At 36.7% G+C, this 15653-nt stretch overlaps 1 protein-coding gene across 8 annotated transcripts in view; it reads right to left on the minus strand.

The window, feature by feature from the left end:
- map7b (microtubule-associated protein 7b) overlaps positions 1 to 15147 on the minus strand; it is a 32947-nt gene extending 17800 nt beyond the window's left edge. For 3 of the 8 annotated variants that reach the window (XM_052594112.1, XM_052594111.1, XM_052594108.1), the window contains exon 1: positions 15053 to 15147. In XM_052594112.1, the coding sequence (XP_052450072.1) occupies positions 15053 to 15098 (46 nt within the window). In that variant the 5' untranslated portion in view covers positions 15099 to 15147. Of the gene's footprint in view, positions 1 to 10532; positions 10875 to 15052 lie in introns of those variants that run through there. The other 5 variants (XM_052594105.1, XM_052594104.1, XM_052594109.1 and 2 more) reach the window with 5 other exon arrangements.
- Between the last annotated feature and the right edge of the window lie 506 nt (positions 15148 to 15653).

The raw sequence follows: 15653 nt of genomic DNA on the forward strand, positions 1-15653 counted from the left end.
ATAGTGTTGACTTGTTCAAAGACCCTCTCATACTCTTTTAGGAAGCGACTGTAAGAAGGTTTATGTCCTGACAGACTTCAAGCCTGGGCAGTAAACATTTCCTTGAAAACAGGTGCCAGATAGGCTTTTGAATCCATTGGTAAACATATAAAGTATATGGCTTGAGAAGGTTTAACCATCTACAGACAGAAAGTGTATTTGTACTGTAACTATAATCAGGTCTCTGCAAGCTTCCTGTGATCAGTAACATGTCAGAATCAGCAAACTGGTTAAATCGTGTTCATGATACCCCCACTATAAAAGCAATCAACCTCCTACTGTGAGCACCATCACACGCATCAGTCAATAATAGTTATGTATCATCTTGTTGTGCTGCATCATGATTTATCATACAAACTTATGAAACAGAACACAACATCCCTCAATTAACTTGGTTATGCATCTTGTTTCAGAATAATATCCTAAATACAAATGAGGTACAAAGCCATTTCTGTAGCAATTGTAACATTCAAAATTCAAACACGTTATAAGAAGCCGTCCAACAAATAACACCCACATGCTAGTGTGTATTATAGCTCCCACAAACTGTGATCTTTAAACATCGCTACCCATAATTCCACAGTGGGGGAGGAGGGGATGAACAAGCCATGGGCAGATGGTGTGTCTAGACGAGGAGGGAATAGATAAAAGGACAAAAACAATCAAAACGAGCAAAGAACATTTTAGCCAAAATCATTGATGATGACTCATGCCAAAAACTAAGCATCCTTTTCTTCCTAATAAACTATGGTCCTGTGATTTCAATGCAAAAGGAATCTAGTCATGAAACTAAAACTTAACAAAATAGATTAATAAATCAAAAGTAGGACTGTATTATTAAATTGCAATATGGACTGGTGTCTTTGAATATTTAAAAGTCTCATCAAAATAAAGGTTTAACTTGAAGAAATTAACATAAATATATTAATACTATATAGTAGAATGTTCTGATAACAATACAATTTATTAAAATATTATTTTAAGAAATATCACACAATCATTTTACATCTACGTTTTGATTTAAACTATAAACCTCTGTAATGCAGCACTGTTTGTTAAAAAAAATCCATTTGATTACATTAATTTTATGTATATTATATATATATTTTATGCATTTATTGATTACCACCATGCATTAAATTATAAAATATTCAGAAAAAAGGAATTGTTAGGAATTCAGAAAAAAAATTATAGAAAAGAAAATGTTTCATAATTTTTACAATTTAAATAAACTATTTGCTTGTTCAGGTTTAATGAATTAAATTAATTAGACGTGCTATTTGATTTTTTATTTTCATTAAAATGGAATTCAGAAAACTTTAAGGAAAACGCCACCTTCTTTCGATATTCCACTATGTCCTTCCCTCAACTTAGACGAGTTGATACGTACCTCTCCTTCTCAGTGCAGCACAGTGCCATTATACTGGCATTAGTTTAGGATCCAAACAGTGATGCACTTTGCAGCACTTCGACCTCGGTGCAGTAATAGCATCACTCCCCCCCCCCCCCCCCCCCCCCAACTTCATTACAACCAACGTGAGGAGGATTCAGAAGTGATGATATCACTGTGCAGAGGTTGAAGTGCTGTGAAGTGCTCTTCCGCCATACATTATACTTATCACTTTTTATCCGCTTAGAAAATCGCCACGTTTTACTTTGGGTCACCATACTTACTCGTGTCACTACTCATGTAACCATCTTTAAACAGGGAAAACATGGAAGTGTTTGGTGGTTTTCTTTGGCATATTCCTTTAAAGAAAAAACAAAACAGAAATGGGGGGGGGGGGTCATAGGGCCCTAATACACATTTGAACATCACAAACTCCTAATTCCTTCCAAAAAAAAAAAAAAAAAAGAAATTCTATGTTCTATGTTCTAACATGTTCTAACACGTAATGAGCTGCCTGAGTAGACAGCATCCTAAAATCATGGAACCTCTTTAGGATGCACGTTTTCCAAAAGTGATTTTTTCATAAAATATATATACACACAATTCAATTTTATGAAAAAATCACTTTTGGAAAACGTACATGCTAAAGAGGTTCCATGACTTTAGGATGCGGTCTACTCAGGTAGCTCATTACATGTTAGAACAGAGCTATTGTGATATTATTCGATCTATTTCCGTGTGTGATCCCTGAAGAGATGGAACTGAAACGGCTGTCACTTGCTCTAGATTCCAGGACAATGCTGCTCCTGATTTATCCCAGGCCAAACTCTGTCTGACCCATTTTACACGCTTTCCAAAACCGCAAGATATCACCTTTCTGAGACAAACAATGGGCAAGGTCTCAAATGAATACTAAGGGTAATTTCTGAAAATGTACCATTCCAGAAAAAGGAACAAATCTTGATAAAAAGTCATCATTGTTTCACTTTTCATTCAGAAAGGATCACCTCAGTTTCTACCAGCTCTGAAAAGAAACACACGACCTCATTACTACAGTAATCAGACCTGGAGTTATCAGGTCTCCACTGAGACTTATTATAAAGCAGCATACATGTTTATCAATCCCTAAGAGGATGTAAAGCCTAAAAATGAGTCTGTATGTGTGTGCGTGTCAAGGTTTTAGCTCATTACTTGATGGTAAGGGAGACCCAGTGGTGTTTAACCCAGAAATGACCTGACAGCAAATCTGAAATCGCAAGCTTAAGTGTTACAGACACTTCAAACTTTAAGCTTTATGCGGCTTATAAAAATGCAAAAACAATCCTAAACATCTGCTACCTCATTGGGTTTGATCTTTAGTAAATGTCATTATTAGCAGCCGAGTGTGACTGAAATCATCCGACATATGCAGCATCTAAATAAACACCAGGCCATTGTGCCTTTAACCTGACACCTGTGGGGCGTGTTTGTGTGAACAACTGATTTTGCCTTCATGTAGCTCACTAATAAAAGCTTTTCATTTGACCCATATATGCCCAATGGGTGCAAAAACAACCAAAGCTCTGAACGAAGTCAATATCAACTAGTCTATACTTCATGGGACAAAAGATAGACCTGTTTGCATAGTTACAGTACCATGAAACCTTTCCTCTCGAGATTAGACATAAAATGCATGAACTGAGCCTGTTCTAGCAGGTTTTGAACACTTTCTCTAGCATTTTCTCTCCATTCCAGCACAGGACATAAAATTCTACCAGCGCATGAACCTTTGCTCTGAGGCCCATGCCTGATTAGCTTACTAATCTGTGTCCTGAATGCTGGGCTGCGCAGGCTGGTTTAGTATGTAGTGACGGCAGAAAAGAATAAACAAGAAGAGTACACAGGCACCAACCTACAGCAGCTAACAGTATTGATGAAATCATATTAAGGTAGTCACACTTTAGCATATTCAGTTGTTTAGCCAACAAATAAAGTAATGATGAACAGGGCTCAACATGAAAGCTTACAGCATTTTAAACAACCATACTAGTAATTAAGTCCAAGAAGTGTTGTTAGTGCACAATGACTCTTATGGAAGCCTGCTTCTACCATGAAATAAAAGAATAATAAATAAATAAATGCAATTGTGACTTTTGTCTCAAATTTAAATGTACAGTACAGGTGCATCTCAATAAATTAGAATGTTGTGGAAATGATTTGAGAGATTGAGATGATTTGTGGTGAATTGGTGCGTTTCACAATTTTAGTTTTGAACTTTTCCACAACTTTGCAATATTAATTAGAAAAAAGTGTCAATAATGCAATATTACAATAGTAAACTATCAATTTTCAGTTTACCTCTTAACGTGCACCCCTGTGTGGGTGTCCTCCCCTTGTTTGCACTTGTCAATATTTACGAATAGATTACATGAAATTTAGTCTTGACAAACTATGTGGGCAAATTAAAATACAAACACAGGCACACATGCAGTGTGTGACAGCAGTAGCCCTTTTTATTTTTTACTGCTGTCGATGTTGAACATCTTGGCTCTGCTGAGAACGGTTTCCATGCCAGTGTGTGCAGTGAAGAAGAACTGCAGAGGTCCAAAGACAAAACATTGGATAAATGCTATGTAAATCAGGAGCCTGCTTTTGTTACACCAGATAATATATGGAAGAAGGGAAAAGAAAGATACTTGTTAAAACTGAATGCTTGTTTACCATCTTACTAGCCAATTTTGTATGTGCTGCAAAATCTAAATTTTCACACCATCCATCCAAAATAACATCTGAGATTAGGTGTAATGTGTCACACATAACTTTGCAAAGAATCTGAATGGTGTCCAGTGGCCTGTAGCACAAAGCCGGTTTCAGTTTTTACCCAGGCAAGTTCACGTTTAGTTTGTGCAAACTCTACATTTTTGGGCTCAAGAAGATGGATAGGTTTTGAGTGGGTTTAATCACCAAGGTAACTGCTCCGGAGCCGGTTAGAAATTTATATATATATATGTGTGTGTGTGTGTGTGTGTGTGTGTGTAAGCTTTAAGATACCCAACTTTTAAAATGACTAAACTTAAACTGTTTTTCTTTTGAGCTACGTTTGAAACTATAGGCTATATAATAATTAAATACAGTTGATTCCTTTGAATAGTCATATTTTCTTTATGATGCCAAACATTTGCTGCATTAGAAGTGTTCATTCCTGCCTTGTAAATGTATTTACATTTATTAATTATTTAATATCAACATCCCTTAATCTTAAGCAGAAAAGTGAATTGCGCTGACTCTCGCAAGAATTGAATCACAAACTCTGGTTCAAAACTTGAAAGTTGACAGAGAACATTTATATCAAGCTTTGTGAGCCCGGTGAACCCTGATCTAAACCAGGTTGGCTTTTTCGGGTTTTGCCAACTCAAAACTTACTCTGCAACTCTTAATTTTTCATCTTGCTTCATGCTACAGGCCACAGGAGCATCTTCCTGTTTCCCAGGTGTCAGATGATCCAACTTTAGGGGCAAAGGTCAGGGTTGAGTCTTGTGTCACTGACCTTGAGTTCACCTGTTTGTGGGAACACTGACGTATGAATTTAAATGCGGCCAATAACAAGTCTTTACCCCTACCTACAGTGCATGCTTTAATCAGGGTAAATGGAAAACATCTTCACGTGGCACAATCAGATTTACAAACACAATCCAGAATCCAACAGTAGAGTACCTTGTGTTTGATTATTGTGAGCAAGTAACATAACTCGACTAAACATTTAAACTATATTAATGGAGACTATCATAGTTTGATTTTGAAGAGGAACTGCTTAATTTAGTGCTACAAATAGACCCCTTAAAAGTTTGTAAACATTCCAACATCTCAGGGTGGGCGGGGCTTAGCTGGAGGCAAAAAGAGGCGCGGACGCAATGTTGACAAGCGTAAGCTAGCACGTTTTAGGAGGGATTTATTAAATGTGGATCCAGAAGAAGGTTCGGAACTGTCCAAATATGTACAGTCCCTGACTCTGTGGGACCGTGACAGCATTTTTTTTTTTTATTAACTCTCACGGATGGAAGCAGGCTACCTGACCCGTATGCCATACGGCCATATGAATTACTTTTGGGTGGTATGGGGAATTTCGTCAAGGCTTATTTTCTAATGTAACCTATTGCTGGGCTAATTATGATTAGCAATGTGTATTATTTTAAGAGACCATTCAAAGGATGGCACACACATATATCGCTGTATGTTTGTTTAACATTTAAATTAGCTAGTGCGCTGAAGGTTGGCGACTTTTCACCTATAAAAAAGAAACTTGCTGATTTACTAGATAAAACCAACACACCAGTTCATATGCATAGATTATTTTATCTGATATGAAGTGTGCACTGCAAACACGAGCATTATTTATGATCATCTCCGTCCAGTCTGTACGCCATATTGCATTCAACCACGATTGTCTTCTTGATTTCTGTGAAGGACTGTCTGCTAGGATCCGGTAAAAGTTAAATTTTGAAACAAAAGTACTGTTCCTTCTATTCTGGCAGCCAAAAACCCAACAAGACGACATTTTTCAAGTCAAAACCTCAAACTTTTAGCGCACCTGCAATGAGTTCTGTCTTATGTTTTGCCTCCAGCTAGAGCGGTGATGTCACAGTGACGGAGGCGATTAAGAGGTCTATATAAACCTTAACGACTTCTGCTGTCCATCATTAACCTGCAAAAAGGCCTCAAAAATGGTGCTGGGGGTACACAAAAAAAAGGCAAGAAATAATAGAATATGTAAATGTAAAAAAAAAAAAAAAACAAGAAAACGTGAAAAAGCACAATTTCAAAAAAAAAAAAATTATATGGAGAAAAACTTATGGAAGCCCATTTGCACCAAGGATTAAAATAAAATTACTTTTTATTTCATAACTTGAACTATTTCATAAAATTCAGAATTGTGAGGGGAAAAAAATTTACGCTTAACCTTTTTCATCCTTTTTATCCTTAACATTTTATCTAAATAAAAATGTATTTTGCTAATAATTTAACAAAATGTATTATGTAAAATTCAAACATGTTATATTACTTAAATAATATTTAGCTTTAGGACAATGACAAATCTTTTACTTTTGAAAGTTTAACATCTAAAAAAAAAACATCTAGAATGCACATTTGTTCATAAATAAAATAATATTTTACTTCCTTTACATTTTTACAGTTTCCTTGCAAAGAGGACTAAAATATTTGAGGGAATTTTATTAACTGCATTAAAAAACTTAAAAACATCTGGTCTAAGCATGCACATCACTGACAGCTCTTACCTTGAATCTCACCCATAGTTTTGGAGAATACTGGAAAATCTCATGCAAACCTCTTGTCTACATCACCAAGAAAGCCATCCTTATCCAATACATCAGACACAAACAAATGCATGCATGCACAAAGTCCAAAGGATGCAACATCCATCATATGCTGCTGATTATGTGTGTGCTCATTTATGGTCAAATAAAGAGAGGAATATGGAGACATGGATGAGGAAAAACTGGACTTTCACCCAACCCCTTCAATCAGACTGAGACTTTTCGAGAGGAGACAGTAGATCCCCCTCTTTGAGCGTGTAAATGTGAGATTAAAAATCTCAATTGTGTGTGTGATTTCTGTGTGTCCAGTACAGACCAAATACAAGATTAAAGAGAGAGAGAGAGAGAGAGAGAGAGAGAGAGAGAGGGAGAGAGAAAGCGAGAGAGATCAGCGATTAGAGTGCAATTCTCAACATGGCACCAGGATACGTGTGAGTGTGTGTGTGTGTGTGTGTGTGTGTGTATTGGGGTGGGAAGCCTCAGAGATCTGAGAAGCTTAGCAGCAGCTAATGTTAGGCTTACAGAGAGCAGAAGAGAGAGCAGAGGAGCCTTACCCTCACCAACCAGTACAAGTACAAATCAAACAGGACTTAATTTAACCCATTATACTATTCCAGGGTGTGTCAGACAACATCTACAGGATTTTACACCACCTAACATTCAGAATAATGATTCATCAAAACAATGTGAAATGACAGAAACAAGTATGCAAGTCAATTTGAGTTTGAATTTCCACATGGGGTTCAATAAAGTAGACATATTGTTTCTTTAACTTAACACATTTTCCCTTGAATGCAGTTTTTCTCTCAGCAAGTGATCCAATAAGCAGCTTGGACAGATTTTGGTCTAGATTTACTGCCCTTCCTCCACTGCAAAACAATGGGGTGCTAGTTTATCCAATGAGCACTTTGGGAAATGTACAAGAAATAAACCACAGCATAGCAACACAGTGTCAGAGTACAGACCAAGGTTACTTTCACATTCAGTTTTTGGGGTTGACAACTGCATTTACTAAAAAAGGCATGACTGTTTGAAATGTCCTGTTCATACAACAGCTAAATAAAGATCTGCTCAAATACCGAAGGCCCTATTCAATTAGGACTAGGTTTAAAAAAATAAATAAAAAAAATACAGATTTAATTACAGGTTCAGATACAGCAATTCTCATGTCTGAAAAATAATATTGATGCTTAAGTCCAAAGAATCGATTAGTCTTGCCTCTATTCAGTAAAGGAACGGAACATTGTAGCAAGCCTCCCATCCAATAAATCACAATAAACTTGTGCTTTATGTTATGTTTGTTATTAAACAGTCTCAGATTTCAAATTCTATTTGAAAAATTATATTATATTCTGAATAGAATAGAAAGAATTATATTCTTGATCAAATTCTACTTGATTTCAAAGTTTATTTTATTACAATTTTCAAACCATCCAAACACCATTTTGGCAATGTTTAACGTTGAGTGACAGATCACTGTAGTGAAACACACTTGAACTGATCATCTCCTCGGCATTTATACCAGTTACAGCATGAAAAAAACATTCAAAGGTTTGTTAAAAGAAAGAGTACAATGGTACTGTATATCTGTATAATGTCTCATGTAATCAATGAATCAGTGGTTTAACCACTAATGCACCATCTAAACAAAGCCATTATAACAGCTTGTAAACAATGACACAATTACCTCAAAAAAAAAAAAAAAAAAAACCTATTCAGTGACCACAAACTAAGGTGACCAGACGTGCCACTTCCTAGGGACACGTTCGGCACAGGTTTTCTAAAAATAACCAGGTGTTAGTTGCTTGTGACTGGATCTAAAATCTCTAAAATGGCACACAGCCCATTTCTCCATTTCTGAGTTACCAGAACATCCTGAGTTACCCCACAAAAAAAATCTGAACGTAGCCTGAGAGTGTATGTGTGTAATGCCTCCAGCATTAGCTCCAGTGAGGCAGCGGTGTTTTGAGTTCAGAGGGATTTTTGTCCCAGCTGATTGTAGTCTTGTGACCCAAATCCGAGCATGTGAAAAGCCAAACAGGAGTCAGACCTCATAGACTGAAGCATGTTTGCTTTATGTTTCAACGTTAGGTGATTTAGGCTAAATGTTATCAGAAAGCTTACATAGTGATTCCTCATAGAAAGAGATGTCATTTTAGATCTAGAAATGAAAATACTGAATGTGAGCATTAACCTACATTCCTAATTCAAATGTAAAGCCTTTAGCCTCAGTCCAAACAGTCCTATCCAGCTCTATGTGGATCCTTCCAATCAGTTTACAGAGCTGTGCTGCTGTTTACATTCCACTTCCTGGTGGTCATGTGACCCACCCACAGCCCAGGGCATCCTGTCCAACTTGTCAGTCATCTGCCATTGCTGTAGCGACAATGGGTGGGGCAAAACCGTCACTCCCAACCAGTAAAGAGAGCAACAATCTTTCCCTGCTCAGTAGAAGCGGTGCTAAAATTGACTCAAGACTAATAAATGTGTTTATCTCCACTAAAGGTGTAACCGATATGATGCTAAAGCTCACTCTAGACTCAATGACATCATCTCAGTCTGTATCCACAAAACTGCCATTAATACTTAGTAATATTTAGACGAACAAATACTAGAAGAAATCAGCTCACGAGGATACTCAAAACAAAATAACTGAAACAACCTGATTAGCCAGTAAAATGAACTAATTACTTACAATTATCTAACTAAACATTTACAAACATATTTTTGTATTTTAGGTCATAGTCAAGGATGAGAAGTCCAGAACTAACAGAGCCTTAAAACCTTGTAAGCTGCCTAACTAGAATGCGCTTTTAAGCATCACACCTATGATGCTCAAAATTGTTGTGTTTTTAAGTTTTAAGGCTCATCCATAGACAAACAAATGTCAATACATATACTAGGGATGGGCACTAAACCAGTATGAAAATGTTGTTCCATGATATTGATTTTGCTATACAAAATACAAAATATATTGATTTTTTCTCTACAAAAGGGGGGCCCGGCAGAAAAAGTTTGGGAACCACTGGCCGACTCAAACAAACAATATTTCATTTAATTTAATTTAATTCATACAGGCCTACCTCTTGTTGCACGTTTGCACTTTTTGAGAAAAACAATGGCACAAAAAAAGAAAAAGACTTTTCAGGTCTTTGTCCAATTAATATTGCCTGGACAGTGTAAAATATTGTGATATGAATGTTAGCTCATATCACCCACCCCTTCAGACACAAACCTAAAAGAAACTCAATCTGAAGCTGTTAGCAACGGAGTATTAAGGCCACACTTTCCTTAACACACATTTAGTTATTGAATCAGGGCTCTAAAAAGAGGTTGTCCTGAATTCTCACCAAGACATATTGGATTGCTTGTCTTTTGGTTTCCCTTAAGACTCAAATTTGAATGATTGTATGAGGAAAAATGTGTTTCTTTAGAGTGTAACCCTTGTTTGCAGTATCACATAGTGACAAATAAATCTAAAATATATATTCCATGTAATCTGTCAAAATAATGTTATATTTATATAATTGTGTATATACATACAAACTACATAATATTCTATATTACATATACAAAAACAGTAACGTCTGCATGCATATCATTAACCCTGCACTGCTATGACATCATCTGGATGGCACATACCAGTTCTGAAACACTTTTGCAAAATAGAATACAAACAGACACATTGATCACTTAATAGGCCAGGTTTTAGCTTGGCACCCCTGAGAGCACAACCCCAGAGTGTTTTATTTCAACATTTTTAATCTTTCCTATCCTGACCTCCCACGTACCTCCTCCTTTCCTTCGTCTCTTGCGGCTCCGCTGTCCCTCCTCTTCCTCAGCGATGGTGGAGAGAGATGGGATAGCTGACCTGCAGGCCCCCCTCCTCAACCTGAGGGGGGCCGGCATCCTTCCCTCTTCTCCTGTGCCTCTCCCTCTCAGTACCCAGCGCTGCTAACAGCTAGCATCCCACACATCTCTTCTGAATGATCTCAGATGACACAGCACACAGTAGGAAGAGTAACTGACACATTAAGAGCTGGAAAACGCGGCAGGACAGATTGAAAGGAAAGAGAAATGTGTCAAAACTCCTTCCAGTCCAGCCTGGTTTACTGACGTTCCTGTAATCCACAGAAGCTATCTGGCTCTCTTCTTCCTTAAGCCTGAGAGACACGCCTGGGCTGCTCTAGTTGCTGATGCTGCCACTGTCTCTATCCAGGTCTGTCTTACTCACACTCTCTCTCTCTCTCTCTCTCTCTCTCTCTCTCTCTCTCAGGCCCTTATAGAGAAAGTACTACAGACTGTCAAATGCACTGAAACACTGCCTCACACTCACACACTTCTCTGTTTCCTACTGAAATATTTAGTATGAAGACCAGCAAGGTGAGTCAGCAGATTAACAGACACCACAGTTACAGGACTCAGAATAGTAGGATAAAGTTGACTGGAAAGAGATTAATTAAAGCCTATCCAATGTAAAGAGCACTTATTCTCTCTGTTAAAGATGCAGTCATATTAACACATTTTTTGCAGAATTTCAAAAACAAAAACTGACCAAAAACTCGATTGGCTGTGAGATCTGCAAGAAAAAAATTCCACGTTGTCCAGATTCCTATGAAATGACTGGATTTCACACGTGAAAATTCACCAACCAATGCAATGCTAGATGTGATCGCACACTCACTGTGGCTACAATGTACACAAAACTCAAATACACAGGCTATAGGGATGGGTCGGGGTGATCGCCTAGCCATTCAGCAGCGCTCGAACATCAAAAGAGCTCAAACTGAATGTGATGAGTCAAAAGAATGGGGTACAACATCTTTCCATTGTGTTGTATTTGCTGGCGGTGTGCAAAAACAAACAGCCTGATTCAAAGTTTATGTTTGGAATCAGTGTAATGAGATACTGAATCCATCAGAGCAGTTATCACCTGTGTCCCACCCTTTACTGTCAGCGGATAAGAGTGAGTGTGTGTGTTTATGAATGAGAAACAGCTGATAGTTAGTTTACAGCCAACGGGTGAATGACACGTGAAGATCAATATATGACATACTGCGAACTGAAAAGCATTGCATATGACTCACAAACACAGAACAGATGCAGTAATGAAAACTGTAATTTGATCCCATTTGACATGCAATGCACAGTCGACTAAAACCACTAAATGATTGCTACTGCAAATCCTCCTTTTCCTCAACTACTCAAAACTCAGTGTAAGACTAAATCTAAAACATGGTCTCTTAAACATATAAGAGACTGTTAACATACACTGTCTGTTAGGGCTAGGCAATTTTGCGATATTAATCGTTATTTTTTTCCAAAGAAAGTATAGATTTTTTTAGCCACGAGTATCGATACATACGTCCCCTTTAAATCCCCCATGTTGACCCCCATTCGCTTTGCAGGAAAAGCGATTTGGTCAGCCAGCCGCTAGTGTTGCTGTAGAGCAAGTTACCCATACTAACTTTACACAGACGAAGACATCTACCTCTTCCTGTTTACCAAGTCAGAGTGAGGATATTATTGTCTGGCTGCCATAGTTTATTTTTTTCTGCCAGCTAGACTGGCTACCTCACATACGTGTAGGCTTACAGGCCTTAAAATACTCAGCTAAGTTTTAAGTTAAATGTTCTTAGTGACTTGAATTATTTGATGTTTAAGAGAAGCCATGGTACTACTATGTTTACTTACCTGGCGGCTAGACTGGATACCTCATGTTCAGTGTCAAGCTAAAAAGCGGTCAAAGAAACTGTTCAGAACAGGCCACTTGCACTTTAACTCTCCATTGTTAATTGCAAATTGCAATGTTGCACTTTATTTACTTTTCAAAGGCTTGTAAGCTACAGTGTGCGCGGTTTCAACAAATGGAACTAATTTTCTCAACACATCTTTGATTAATTTTGTCCAGCATTTATTTTGCAAGTCAATTAATTAAATCCAAGTAAATGAGACACTCACAAGATGTCACCAAAATCACTCTGTCCCCCTTTATCAGAAAATGATGTAAGCGTATCGAATTATATAGAATCGTAGTGAATTATATCGGACCGTCTCGTTGGCTGAGTATTGTGATATATATTGTATCGTATCGTGAGATTAGTGTATCGCTACAGCCCTACTGTCTGTAGCCTTAAACATTGATGCATGTTGCATGAACAAGCCAATACCTGATAATCGTATGTGCACTAAATCCATAAAACTGCATAAGCAAACATTGTAATGATAACCATCTGTCTTTATTGGTAAACATTAAACAGACTATTCAAATGCTGAAAGTCAGGTTAGCAGCCTGTTTAAAAATCATCCCCGGTTGACTATATGAATTTCATGCTTTTAAGAACGTGATATATGTCGACACTAAAAATGCATTTATACACGTGTCATTTTTATTTTATTTTTTTTACATTGTTTATTGCTGAAAGCAAATAAACACAAAAATCTGCATTTAGAACACAAGAAAAAGGGGATACGATTAGCAAAGCTACATCGAAGCAGTCATCAGGGCTTCTCATAAACCAGCTTCAGTCAAATACAAAAACAATTGCTTTTTTCCCATTCCATTATGCTCGACTACACAATATTTACAAGACATTTATTAAAAACATGTGAAAAATATAACTTTGTAGTATGCATGGTTCATTACACCATGTTTAATAAATAATTCGCCACCCAAAAATAAAATTTGCAGAAAATGTGCTCATTTTCAGGGCTTTCAAGATGTTAAATAGTTTGTTTCTCCACAGGAACAGATTTGGAGAAATGTAGCATTACATCTCTTGCTCACAAATAGATCCTCTGCACTGAATGGGTGCCGTCAGAATGAGAGTCCAAACAGCTGATAAAAACATCACAATAATCCAAATCCACATAACTCCAGTCCATCAGTTAACATCTTGTGAAACGAAAATCAGTGTGTTTGTAATAAAAACAAGTTTTCCAATATGATGTTAACTTTGCATCATTACTTCTGGCCATAAGATGCAATATTATAGACAGAGGACTTGTATTTTAGCTGGAAGTTATGATTTGAAGTTAAAATTAAAGCTTGTCACTTCCCAAGATGTACAATTATTATGGTATATTGTAATGTTTTAATCAGCTGTCATTCTGACGGCACCCATTCACTGCAGAGGATCCACTGATGAGCACTGTTGTGATGAAGAAACAATCTCGGATTGCCTGAGTGTGGGTACATTTTCATCAAAAGACATTTTGGGGTAAACTATTCCTTTAATGCTTATACTAATCAGCAAAGAAAATATGTTTTGAGCTGATGCTGATAATAATCAATCATCTTCAAATTTATAACAGTAATCAATATTTATTTGTATATCAATACATAGTAAAAACACACACTATCATGATCATCCACCTATTCTCCATCTATATGCGTCTTATTTTTCTCAGTTCATAACAGAAGAGACACAGGAATCTGATCTTTGCCCCTCTGGGCCCAAGACAGACAGTAACCTTACACTTTAATCAGTAACACAGTTGTTGCTTTTGCCTACAATCCAGAGACCAAGCTATTGGTAGATTTTGTAAACCAAAGGGAATAAGTAATATATCTGATTATTGTCAAAATAGACTTATATAAGAATCACTTTGGACCAGTGGATTAATCCAATGCACTGCAGACACAAAACTTTTTTTTTTATTTAAGTTGTTTCAGACATTTTAATCACCAGGATGAAGACAAATAAGAAAATTTGTCAGTGGATAATAAGGTGGATATGAAGTATATGAGATATGAGTAATCTACGTCTAAAGACAACGTAAATCAATCTCGAGAATATTTATCAAACAAACAAAACAAATGAAGACGGGAAGACTGCACTAGAATTTTTAAAGAGCTAGTTTCGCGATATTTACATGACTGCACAAATAAAACAACAGCACGAGTAAAATACGACAGATATAAAACGTTATATCTAACATTACGTTAAATGTGATCACCCAGAACGCGCGCGCGTGCACGTAACAGGTGCTCTGCTCAAAACGGCTTCAAAGGCATTTAAACGAGTATAAATTAAAAAGCACCAAAACCATATCAAAACATAAACCAATCATTTTCTTCGTAATAACTGGTGTAAACACCCGCTGACAGTGCTCTGGTTCAGCGTTTAGCCTGATTTACTGATTTAATCCCTTTCCTCTGACTGGCTCGCGCTGTTTCTGAGGTAAAAGTGTTTTATTTCGTGACAAGTATAACCAACCAGCTTTAAAAACAGTCAAGGGGTTGGTACACTCGTCTGGAATCGGGACAGTACTTTCAGACAAACTTTACGTTAAATAAATAAACTCTCACCTTGGCTTGAGCTCTGACAGGCGTCCCTTCCATCCCGCTCCGCCATTTCACCGACGTCACATGAGAGGATTAGAGCGCGCGCTAGTACAAAAGTGTTACGCGCCTCTTGCGGACAGGTGCAGAATAACAGTAATGTCCAAGAATGTCCAGTTTTAATGATTATTGATAATTACATTATTAGTTTTAAATATTTAATATATCTGTGTAATTGCAACTGTATGTTTATATAGGCCTATATATCGTTTTTTATATATTTCTTTTAAATGTTAACGTTAAATGTTAATGTTTTTTATTATTTATATAATTTTGTATTTTATGAAGTATTTGTATATTATTATTTAGATTAATTTTGTATAAAAAATATGCATGAATTATATTTTAATTATTTCATAATATAATATAACAATTATTATACATATTTTAACATTTTAATAACATATTTTAATAATTAATAATACACTTAATATCTTAAAGACAAATTTGTCTTTGAGTGTTAGCATGCACTTACATCATTGTGTTGCCATCTAGTGGTTATGTATTTTCATGTTATGTTTATTCATGTCCCCCTCACTGTAAAGCAAGCATTTTTAAGTAGTCTACA

Source organism: Carassius gibelio, chromosome B23 (assembly GCF_023724105.1).
Source record: "Carassius gibelio isolate Cgi1373 ecotype wild population from Czech Republic chromosome B23, carGib1.2-hapl.c, whole genome shotgun sequence".
NCBI classification, from domain to species: domain Eukaryota; kingdom Metazoa; phylum Chordata; class Actinopteri; order Cypriniformes; family Cyprinidae; genus Carassius; species Carassius gibelio.